The sequence below is a fragment of the Lampetra fluviatilis genome, chromosome 3 (genome assembly GCF_964198595.1).
Source record: "Lampetra fluviatilis chromosome 3, kcLamFluv1.1, whole genome shotgun sequence".
Lineage (NCBI taxonomy): Eukaryota > Metazoa > Chordata > Hyperoartia > Petromyzontiformes > Petromyzontidae > Lampetra > Lampetra fluviatilis.
This window is the reverse complement of record NC_136277.1, coordinates 17,860,127-17,872,677: the sequence shown is the minus strand read 5'-3', so window position 1 is coordinate 17,872,677 and position 12,551 is coordinate 17,860,127. Positions and strand designations below refer to the sequence as shown.

Here is a 12,551-nt window from a genome sequence, read left to right as displayed (position 1 = left end):
TCATATTTGGAGTTTGCATGTTCTCCCCGTGACCGCGTGGATTTTTCTTCGGGTCCTCCGGTTTTTCCCTCCACGTTTAAAAACATGCATTTTAAGAGAATTTGGCTGCTAGAAATGTCTACGTGATAAGCCACTTCGTTGAGTTCTCATTTGTGGCCAGGTCGCTTCTGAAAAAGAACTTAATCAGTGGGCCTTATACGGTCAAATAAAATAGTTTAGTTTTGGTTTGAACATTTGGACACCTCCATTGCATTTGAGCGCTTTTTCTAGTGATAGAGCGCCCTCTAGTGTGCAATTTTGCAACGCATGCCATCAAATGAGGTTAATGATTGTGAATGACATTTCTTTTGGTTACCTGAGTTAAATGGTTAGAAAATGCCCTTTATTCCTAACTTTAACTTCTTATTTAATTTGCTTCATTTTTATCATTCATATAGTTAACATCTCGTCACGGTGGCGAGATGCTAACTATCTCGCCTGGTATGACGTAGGTTTGATCCTGACCATGATGCCTATATATTTGGAGTTTGCATGTTCTCCCCGTGGTTGCTTGGATTTTTCTTTGGTTCCTCCAGTTTTTTCCTCTACTTTTAGAAACATATGTTTAGAGTATTTGGCTGCTATGAATTTCCACGTGATAAGCCACTTCGTTAAGCTATCATTTGTGGCCAGGTCGCTTCTGAAAAGAGCTACATAGGTCAGTGGGCATTGCTTCGTAAAATAAAAATAGATTTAGTTTTTGTAATGACAAAGCACGAACCAAATCCTGTGTGCATCGTGCTCACGGTCTAACTCTGAAGTCCTTGTCTTTGCCTCTTGGACCACATGGCTCACATTCACTCAATCTCAGGCTCACGTTTGACTTCCCCAGTAAATGTCAGCACACCAGCAGTGGGCCTTACCTGGTAAAAAAGAAAAATATTGTTTGGTTTAGTTCTGTTTGCATAAAATACCCTTACAAAACACTGCAGCTGGCAGCGCACCATCGTGTGCAGGACGATAGCTCAGAGAGTTGACGTTACTGATATTTCTTAAACTACTTAAAATATTCAAGAATATTAATCCCTGCAGTCACGAAAGCTTTAAATCGAAATCTACTTTAAAATGTGAACCCAAATATTCGTCTTTTTTAGACGCATAGAAAGTATATACATAAGTATTCGACTGTATATTATGAAGCTTTGTTATCAACTTAAATCTTTAAAGATTGCACACTTGCTAATGTCGAACGGACTGGCGTTTGTTAAACCATCAGACTGACGTATGTTAATCCATCTTGAACTTAGCATGGTGACCCATGAATAAAAGTCGTATTTGCATGGTCAGGTCAAAACAATTATTTTTTGCCCATTAATGTACGTGTTGACTTGCCCGTTGAACAAAAAATACACGAGACTTTGATGTTGTGTTTTCTTTTCAATGCTTTCCATTTTGATTCGTTAAACAAACCTATCCCGAGGGCTTCCTTGTGTGTCCAAGTCCACATCTTGGTACGGGTGGAAGTATTTTTCTCAGCAGACATGCTTGACTTATACTTCATATTTAGAGTGGTGCAGATTGTGTTCCACTGATGTTTATAATGGCTCTCGGCCTATGCAATGTTTCGGCGAGTGGCTTTGGCTTGTGTGTTTTTGTGGTAGCGTAATCCCACCTGCACATACATGTTCATTATTCAGTAGCTGATTCACGAGTTCAAAGAAGCTACTTTTTCAGTGTTGCCATTATATCAAAAATTTAACGCATATTTGGAAATGTTTGGACAAAATAATGTGTTTACTGAATAGGATACATCTGTTGTTGGGAAAGTCCATAAGTAAGGCGTCAATGTGCATGGTTGTAATAATGATTTTAAAAAACTAGCTATGGGTAACATTGGAATTTAGCATCATGGGGGGGGCACCCAGGTCCTACCAGAATACGAGCAGGGGGAAAAGAGACTGAGTTGGGATCACACCATCGGCAAAAGAGCACCACCCAAAATCAATTAATTGCTGTGCTCGCGGACCATGCATAATCCCTTGAAAAATAGCCAGAAAACTAGATGAATGGGATTATCCGTGTAACGTATCAAATAAACTCAATGTTGCTGGGCGCTTCTGCAGGAACTGAATTGATGGGGCGTTTTCAGTCTGAGGAAGCTCCCAGCATGGTCAATGAAACGTCGGACTTCTTGCCAAATAAACACTTGGTACAACCCTAAAACACAATGGTCTGTGTAGCACAACCGCATAACCCTCTGCTTTAGTCCCTGCTCTACTGCCTTGTTTTCTATTAGACCTACATAAACATTGGCCAACACTCAATCTTTTGGTCAAATTCGCTCTCCCAGCATAGCACGGGTCCTGTTTTAAAGTCACAGGGACTGTCCAACACGGCTACAGCCAGAAACAGCCAGTGGGTATTTATCACATTATTAAGCTCTAATAATTTAATCTGAGAACTCTTGTAATTTATTCAAGAATCTGATTAATTTGCTCCGTTGACCATGATCAGCTAACTTTTAGGTTGTGGCAACGTAAACTTGGTTTAAATATACATTACTCAGAGTAATCTTGAAGAAGAAAAAACCCTCCATTACGCAAAATTCTGCTTAGAAAAATAAAATTGAGTGCAGGGAAATATGCATCTGGCTATAAATCAAATCTTCAATTTAAACATACGTCAGTCGTTGAAAAATGAACGCAATTAGTTGGAATGCCTTGCGTAGAGGGACTGGATTGTTTCTGTCAACAGTCCCAATGAGTGTAACTCATTGCGTCTAAAATAAGCTTGGGGATATTCTCATCTCTGTCAATGTCTTTGAGACAAAGGTATAAATGCCACATTTAAATATTACCTTACTTTAATAAGTGTGTTAATTTGGTTATCACTGGACACCAAAGTGTTGTTGATTTTTTGTAATATTTGTGGGATCTCTATTAATAAGGGCTGTAAGAGGCTCCGTGTCTGACAAGTGTTTTCAGGACCAAGGCTCATTATCTCATATTTCCCTTCTGAATGTCTGCTTGCTTGCTTCTCTCCCCCTCCCTGCTGTAGAGCTCGAAGTGAGAAGAAGAGAGGATGAGTACAGGTTTGCAAGTAAGTGGTCCCCTCCCACTTCACCTCCCACCAACTCCTCCCCATCCATCCTTTCCATTCAGAGACAGCGGTGAAACGAGTGCCCTGCCCACACAATATGACAACAATGCAGCAGCTCAAACTCGTGGAGCAAAAACTATTCTGGAGCACCTGCCAGTTGCTGCAGTTGGACATCTACATTTCACGTGTTTATAGAGTAACAATTTAATCTGAAATATTTCAGACTCATTTCTTATCTAAAGACACTTTTAAACAGTTTTTAAATTGGCCATGCCAAGGTAATGTCGTGCAGCAGGTTAAATTGGATGATCCAAAGTGATTTTAATACACTTAACTCTACATGTTTTGGTTTTAAGCCATTTACCTTAATGCTCTGTTGTTTCATGCATGCATGTAAATATGGTTAGTTCTTGTTACCTGCATACCCCACACCCCAAACAATTGCCAAATTTTGTCCCTGCCAAATGCAAATGCTAACGACCCTTCTGATTTCCTGTTTCTCTAACAACCGCTTTTGCTGCTTTTATAATAGCACGAAAGAAAACACTTTTATGGAACTAGATATGGGTAAACAGTGCTGATATTTTTCTTCTAAATTTAGGACACCAAGCACGGTGTGCATTTGGTTGACGCAAGTGTGGTGTTTTTACTTGGTAACTCTTAACATTACAGTGTATACTGTATCAAAATAGACTTTTATTTATTTATTTTCATCTTGAAATTAACCAAGTTAATATTTTTACATTTCGTGAAATTGAAAACACATGTATTTGTTGTTGTATCTGTTGCTAATGAGTTATGTTGGTGAACTGTGGCTTGCTACGATTACATTCTTAATAAAGGTGAGGTCACTCCGCAGTGAAGTAGAGTGGGAAAAATGGCTAAATAACAACCCACCTCCATGACCAACATGGTCGGGGAAGCCTTAAACCAGCAGTGGCTTGAGAAACGGCTCGACTATTTTTGATCGATTTGGTGTATGAAATTGTGCGCATGATTGAGTATCATCACAGCATATGGAATTAAAATAGACCTATGTTAATGCTAGTATTTACATACTTCAGATAGTTTTTGTGGACAAAAAATAATTTATTGCCCTGACCATAGAAATGTGAAATTTGCACTGGTTGGCTCAGGACTACAAATTGAGATAACCACTAACCCATGCTGGCTTCAGCAGACCCACACTTTACTTATAAAACTCTAGTCTACGCATTTAGAAAAGTATACTTTGCAACAAACATGGAGGTCACAATTTTGGGATTATCACATTTGACTTGAAAGCATGGATTCATGACATCTGTTAATCTATGTTAACACTTGTTAACACTTGTAAAAATTATCCAATACAAACTACGTTTTTAAATAAAGTACCGCTGCTATTGTAGAGTTGGCTTTACGGAAAGCCAGACACATTTTGGAATTGGTTGGCCAAAACTTTGTGACCTAATTGAGCATTAAAAGTATTTTCCTTGCCGGCCAAGGCGCGATGTAATTGGCATGTGATGCCGCAACTAATGACATAACCTCGTTAATGGGACTTGGAACACAATGTTGTTATCCCTCATTAAATACTTACAAGGACAAACGCATGCATATGCACACATTTTCTCCCATGTTTATAACCCTGGACATAGGATATTGTAACGTTTTAAGTGCATATTACAACTGAGGAAATAAATTATAAGGATTGACCCTGTCACAAACTATCCAAATGCAGGTCTACATGGGCAAAAAACAAATAGACAGAAAAATACCAGTCGACCTATTTACAATGTGGATATTTCTGCTGCCACATCTGACCCCACCTTCAGTCTAAATCACTGGTAACATTTAAATGTTACAAAAATCTAATCATAGCAAGCCCAGGTGTTAAGTGTTGTATGTGCCAAGGCCGTGTGAAGCATTGCAATACCAACTGCGTCTGCCGTTGTTGAGGGCGCATGAAATGTGCCCTGTGTGTCAGGAAGGTATAGGAGCAGTAGGAAGGGCAGGCTAGGATGGAGAGGGCAGCAACAGCAGCTCACATTTCAGGGTGAGATATTCTTTAACTTTATATAGTGCTGAAATAAAATTTGGAACTCTACGTGAGAAATCCTAAATTTTAAAATGTGAACATTGATTTTTAAATACTGTCCTTGGTGGTAATTATCCAGCCCAATATTACAGATATAAACTGCCTATTGGAAATGCTGATTTTACATAACTATGTCCTGTGATTGTAATTGGTGACTTGGATTTTCCAGCTACGTATTTTTGTTGTAAGGTTTTTGGTCTTCTTAAAATGTTGTCCTTGCAAGCTTTGTTTCTATTGACCATGCTAATGTTATTATTTAGTAAAAACAATCCACATATCTTGTGAAAGATGGCAGTCACGAGCAAAAACTAAAAACAAGATGCAATTATTAAAACATTTGCTTGGTAGTAAAAAAAACATTGCTTATTTAAACAGTAAAATTATATCCATATATGAATAATATTTGGTGTTATTTTGAGTTTAATTTTGTCCTCGCAGCATGGGTATTCTTTCGGATTGTCCAAAACTACCAATCACAACTGCAAAGGCCATATGTATTGTTTTAGTATATAAATGCAACAATTTAAATGTGCATATTCATACAATTTACTTTGTTTAAATGGTCAGCCATATGAATAATATAGGCTGATGAGTAATCTCAGGTTAGAGCATTTCAACTCAAAATACAAAGTTTATATATAAACAACGGTTTGTAAGTAAAGATCTCAGAAAGAAGATAGACGCTTCTCTAACCATAGTATTTTAATCTCCGGATATTTTGACAGTCGTTTAAGAGAAGAGACCTTTTCATTCCTGGCAGTCCATACACCTACGGTTAACCGCTTATGAGGATCATTATTAACTCTTGGAAACCGACGTGTGCGTCGACAGGATTTAAACTCTCTTGATCGGCTGTTGAAACGTCTGGAGATTAAATCACACTATGGTTGTAGAAGCATATTTTTGGTGAGATCTTTCCTTACCTATAATTAATCAGTTATTAAGTCTAAATCCCAACTGCCACAATGGATGTTCACAAGTGAAAGATGGTTAATTTGAATCTTTATTGAGATCAACTGTGCATCATCCTTCCATGGTTAATAAAATCAATGCCAATTTGTGAGAGGTCAACAAAAGTCAACCTTGTTTCGATTAGTCTCTGCCAAGATGGTGTACATTTCCAAAACTGTCTCAGATGCATGCCTCCCCCCTCCCAATAATTGACCATTGTAAATTTGTATACTTTAAAAAATTTTAATATAAAATATTTCTGAACATTAATCATTTGTTCATGATACTTAAATGTATATAATACTGGATACATATTTTCACACGACATCTTTAGTAAGTGTTCTTGTAATGTTTTGACTATTCCTCATGCATGAGTGTATGCAGCGTAGTTGTGAGAAAGACTTCACGAATGCAAGGGTCCTGTTTTTGTGCCAAGAAGTACCCCCTACAAACCATGCCCACCCATGACAGAGTTCAAGTGCAGTCTGTGTTGGGATATTTTGACTGTCTTGGGTGATGCTTCAAATAAAACCCTTACAGTGACTGATTAGATTCAGTTTAAAAGATAGATTGTTTGGTTAGTGATGAGACATCGCCGCCTTGCAATTATTATGCCGTGGATGGAATGTCCTATTGCTAATCTAGTCATTGCTCTTCAGAGTTTGGAAAAAGCCTTACCCTGAAGAGCAACACTGCCTTGAATACTGCTCTCTGCTTCCAGCGCCCAGCCTGATGTTCACGGTTCTTTGTGCATGCAGAAACACTTGCCAAGCCAAATTAATATTCCCTTCTATTTCACGACATGAACTGTCTGCGTACAGTAAAACCTTGGATTGCGAGCATAATTCGTTCCGGAAACGTGTTTGTAATCCAAAGCACTCGTATATCAGTTGTGATCACGTGACGCTCGGCAGACAAAGCGTATACACGTACTACTCGTATTGCAAGAGCTAGCTCGTTTATAAAATTAATATTTACTTTAAAAAAATTGCTCGTCTTGCAAAACACTCGCGGACCAAGTTACTCGCAAGCCAAGGTTTTACTGTATTCTGTTTTTGATAAAATTATCATTTCCAATTGTTTCAAAATATTAACAGCTGTGATTTTCTAAACATGTCTTGGCTTTTTTCTCTCTTAACACTTGCAGATATTGTTCTGTGTATGTGTGTTGTGTGCGTTGTTCACAACGTGTTTTCACAGCCAGTTTCACATGCAGCGCGAGTTTGCTTAGGGCCGCCACTGTCACTCTGGGTTCTCCCCACATGTGAAATGCAAAATAAAAGAAATATTTTCCCGTTTACAGTCGTCATCAAGGTTTTCATAGAAAATGTGTTCAAAAAGTTAACTAACCGCAAAACATGCTTATCGAGAGAATTAATAAAGAATCTAGTATGCTGTTTATACTTGTTTGCATACTAATATTTGCTGTCAGGTCAAACACAATATTTGAATTTCAGTGCAAAAGAGTAGGTAAATCAAAATCATTCTGATCAGGCAAAGGATTAACATCACCCATACATTTCAGTATAAAAGGCACGAATGCTGCTTACTCTTGCTACAAAAACACATCCAAACCTCCCTTTGCTCACTGGAATAAAGTTTTGTAAAAAAAAAAAAACCACTTTACACAGAAAATGTGTCTAAAATCACTTCCCACTGCTCACAGATTCCGCACCAAAAGGTGCAGCAGAGGCGTTGTCTTATTGGTGGAGCACCACATCGAGCACGTTTACCTCCTCCGTCCCCTCTCCCCGGCATGCGCAGAGCTGTTGCAGATCTCTGGGATCGGCCTTCACAGCAATGCGCTGGGGGCGTCGGCACAGCAGCAGGCGGCGGCCGCGGCGGCAGCAGCAGCGGGGACCGGCCAGCAACCGGGGGCGCCCCCGGCGGCAGCAGCAGCAGCGACATCAGCAGGAGACAAGGGGCCGGAGGGGGGCCCGGCTCCGCCACGCGAGCGCCGCGCCAGCGACGTGCTGGACGCACCCACGCACGACATCCGCCTGGAGAAGAGCAACATCGTGCTGCTGGGCCCCACCGGCTCCGGTCTGTTGTTTGGAGTCTACGCTCGTGCTGAAGTAGTTCTACCTCGACCCTTTCCCGTTCCGATGACGTACACGTAAAATAAAATAAATGTATCGGTGCCGAGGCTCCCACAAGGCCATGCGGGAGGGCGTGTGCCACGGTTTGGTGCCAGCTATCATATAGAGTGCGGTCGTGTCGCTACAGTTCTCTGCGGTCAGTACAATGTCTTTTAAAAACAACGGCGCTATGCCTCTAAATAAAATTAACGCTGAACCGCTTGCGCGTTCAGCGATTCGGCGGTGAACGGGACCCACCCTGCAACCTGCAGTCATTTCAGAACGGGAAAAGGTTAATGCTGCTTGTATCCAGGCCAAAGGTGCGGTCGTGGTGCTGCTGCTGCTGCACTCTAAAAGTGTAATTCTGAATTGTTGTTCTCGTGCTCCTAATTGCCAAAAATGTAAGGAAAACATCCACAGGTAAATGTAATGGCTAGCATTGCGTGCATCTTGAATTGAGAAATAGCCATGTTACTTGGGCTGTTACTGATTTTTTTTAATCACTTCTTGCTCCTACATGGTGTTAAGCATTGTATTAAAATGTGTTATACAATGCTAATTTACTGACGTATCTAATGCTAATGGAGAATCAGGAATGTATAGTACAGAGAAGTGTGTCTTATTCATCAATACCGCCATCCACAAGAGTCCTTTTAATAATGCCCAGTTGGCAATCCCTGCATGATTGTGGACGTGTGCAGAGAAGGCTAGCAGGTGCTAAACTGTTTGTGACCGAGTAGGCGTTTCTTATACACTCTTTGACATTATACTTCTACTGTGGAGCAGATGATTGTACTGTATACAGATTAAATGTAGGTGTGTGTTATCACATGCATTGGTGTTGTGCCCCAAATCGTGTGCTTTTATTTTGACAGTAGAGCAATGCAAACATGGTATTGTGCTCTCCGCTGATGATGAACAAACTCCACCCCTTCGCACAACTTTTCTATGCAGGAAAGACCTTGCTGGCTCAGACGCTGGCTCGATGCCTGGACGTTCCTTTTGCCATCTGCGACTGCACCACGCTAACACAGGCGGGTTATGTGGGAGAAGACATCGAGTCTGTGATCGCCAAGCTGCTGCAGGATGCCAACTACAGTGTGGAGAAGGCGCAGCAAGGTAGCAGGTCTTGCTGCAGCATGGTCAAGCACACTGGAGCCGCCGATTCTCGTTCCGTTGACCAGTTTTTCCTGTCATCCCATGCGTCTGTGCACCACCGTAATCGCATATCGGCATCTCGGGTGCTCGTACGCACACCTCATTGTCATTCGGTTTGGATATTTCCTGCTCAGTTCATTGGTCACTGCAATGTACCCACAGTGTCTCTAACTCCGATTAGCACGGTTGGCTACGTACGGTGCGGAATTAGTTCAACATACATACAACTCGCCGCTCTTCCTGAATTATTTCCTCCACGCGCTATGTAATTGGTATGAAAATCAGTTCATTAACGTGCTGCACAGAGGGCAGTTTCCCTTATGTTTGTTGACATGATGGCCTAAATACGTTTCCTGTGTACCTAGAATTATAACTCAATGTTTTTGAGTTAACGTAATGGATGACATTAAATAGATCAATTTGTGCTACTGCTAAATTCATTTTAGCCATGCGCTAGTGAAAAGTTATGCTCATCCAGAACAAAAATCCTTAAAGTTTTGTAACTGCTTGTTGCAGCATGGCGAAAGTATTTCTAGTTCTAAAGAAATAGGAAAACTGCGCGAAGTCTCCCCCAAAGGCCTCTGGCCGTGGCTTGCAGACCTAGACATGACGCTTAGCTCCTTCAAGTATTGCCATACGCAAGAATATAAAATGGAAGAGTTGCAGCGCGAATACTTGAACGTATGAAATGTTACTTATCCATGTTTAAGTTGCTTATGCAGCTTTGTGTGGTCTTATTTGCATTTTTTTATTATAGTCTGGTATTTTCTAGACAAAATAGTCAACTTATAAATGTTTGTGGGCACCAATGGATAGTTTTCTCTGCGTTGTGAATTGTTTTACATTCAGCATTGGTTCTGGTTTATTTGCCGTAGTCATCGAAATGACCGTAAACGGTTTTTTATTTCAATATTATTAACTTTGGTTCAAGCAATTTACAAGAAGTGGACATTTTCAATTTTATAATTTTTTGTTGGAAGTTATGGGTGGCTTTAATTAGATTTTAGACTGTGAAAATATATACTGCATATTTGTCTAAGCCCTGTTGGTGATGTAAAAGTATTTTATTCCAAAAAGCAATTTTATTAATACAATGAAGACTATTATCTGAATAAAATACCAAACCTATTAACAATCGGATTAAAGCCGATTGAGATGGTGTGTTCACAGGACTTTTGGACAGATTATCATGAAGACAATCAACGAACATGCGACATGACAATATGTATTTAGTTCTACGGTGGCTTGTCTTTGTTAAAGCTTCGGCCCTGAAGCTTCTAAGCCGATGTTCCTGTGCTGTGTGCTCCCACAGGCATCGTGTTTCTGGACGAGGTGGACAAGATCGGCAGTGTGCCAGGCATCCACCAGCTCAGGGATGTTGGTGGGGAGGGTGTGCAGCAGGTGTGTGTGTGAGCGGTGGTGCAGCGGTTAGCACGCGGCACTTTGAACCCGGTGACCCAAGTTTGATTTTCGCTCACGGCCAAGACCACTGAGGATCATCTGAACTTGTCCTGGGCCTCCCTAAGGTCAACTTAGCCTCATGACAGCATGGCTAAATTTTGACTTAAAATTTTCGTGACTGCAGGAATTCATATTCTTGGCTCTCGCTTTACTTGTACTTGTGGTGCTTTGCTCCTTCATTGGTGCTGGCTGCCCTGCCCATGCTGTTTAGGCCGCTTAGCCTTGCTCACTTTGAAAGCCCCTTATAAGCACGAGTGTTTAACTGTTTGTTGCTAGATAAAAGGGGAAAACCTTTTCTCATATTTTGGTACTGGCAAAGGAGGTCCCTTATAAGCAGTTGCATTTGGAGGCTTGCCCCCTCTTTTCTCTCCGCCTGATGAAGACCGCTTGTGTTGCGTTCAAAACGTCGTGGTTTTTTGCTTTTATTTTTAATTTTTAATTATTTTTTTATTTACATTTTATTTTTATTTTCTATCTACGTGACTTTACCGAAAGAACCATGAATACAGTATGGCTATACAGGGGACCTCTCTGTACCTGTGTGCTGATGTAAACAGCCTTGCTCCTACTCTAATGTTGTGATTCTGTGATGAATTGTCAATGATTGATCATTTTTTGTCTTGCATTTACCATGTAATCTATTTCCTGATGATATATTATCTCATTGGTATAGTTTTGTTTGCTCCGTTAGTCTGAATATACCAGTCCTATGATTATCCTAAAGAATTCTCACACATTTGCAGATATCAAGAGCACAATAATTGATTGTACACAACGAATTGCTGCATCGCCGTGTTTCTGGTTGCTCGAGCGCTTTACTCCGAGACTGCACACCACACGGGTATTGTACGGCGGGAAAACAGCCTGATGCCGGCTGCTGTCTGTGCTCCGCACGTTCACCAGGGCCTGCTCAAGATGCTGGAGGGGACGGTGGTGAACGTCCCCGAGAGGAATTCGCGCAAGCTGCGTGGAGAAACTGTGCAGGTGGACACCACCAACATCCTGTTTGTGGCCTCTGGAGCCTTCAACGGCCTCGACCGCATCATTAGCCGCCGCAAGAATGAGAAGGTATTTATTTACCTTGGCTCCACAGTCTCCGCTGTGAGGCACTGTCTCGTTGTGTAATGCGTTGGGATTTTCTTGCGTGAACTGTCATTTTTCTAGGGCGGGTTTACAAGGACGCATTGCTTTAGTTGTACGCATTTACTGTCCTGAAGCGCAGTAGGCTAACTACCAAGCCACGCGTGTCCATCATCACCGCAGGTCCATCCCAACTCGCGAAACGTAAAAAACATTTTTAAACGTCGTCGTTGCGTGTACAGCCTTTGGAACTTGGATTGAAAGTCACTGGAACCTCTGCACAGGAGAATCACCGCAGGTCTTGGGCTTGCAGCATTGTCTCGGAAATATGGCGCTGGATAGATAATTGTACTTATTAAAATTGTCGTCATAATCGTCTTATTGTTCAATAGCTAATGCTCTATTTCCAAAAACATGTTTACAGATGGATACCGTGTAGCAAATTTTTTATTTTTTTTCCTGAGTTCAGGTATTGAAGCCTTCACAGGAAAAAACACAACCAGTCCAATGCGAGCACCTATTCACATCACAAGTCTACATTGTGGCAGAAAATGTTTTATTCAGACAGTAAACTTATACTGCTATTCCAATGTCATTCAAAAACCACCCTGTAAAGCACTTTCGACAGAACATTTTCTTTTGTTACAGAAGCTTCTAAGTTTTCTATG

At 40.9% G+C, this 12,551-nt stretch overlaps 1 protein-coding gene across 2 annotated transcripts in view; it reads left to right on the top strand.

Annotated features, from left to right (window-relative positions):
* The window catches only part of CLPX (caseinolytic mitochondrial matrix peptidase chaperone subunit X), a 33,265-nt gene that overhangs the window by 15,765 nt on the left and 4,949 nt on the right, over positions 1-12,551 (top strand). The window contains exons 6-11 of one of the 2 annotated variants that reach the window (XM_078884300.1): positions 3,037-3,078; positions 5,045-5,113; positions 7,871-8,149; positions 9,139-9,303; positions 10,655-10,743; positions 11,707-11,871. In XM_078884300.1, the coding sequence (XP_078740426.1) occupies positions 3,037-3,078; positions 5,045-5,113; positions 7,871-8,149; positions 9,139-9,303; positions 10,655-10,743; positions 11,707-11,871 (809 nt within the window). The remainder of the gene's footprint in view (positions 1-3,036; positions 3,079-5,044; positions 5,114-7,870; positions 8,150-9,138; positions 9,304-10,654; positions 10,744-11,706; positions 11,872-12,551) is intronic. The other variant, XM_078884309.1, reaches the window with a different exon arrangement.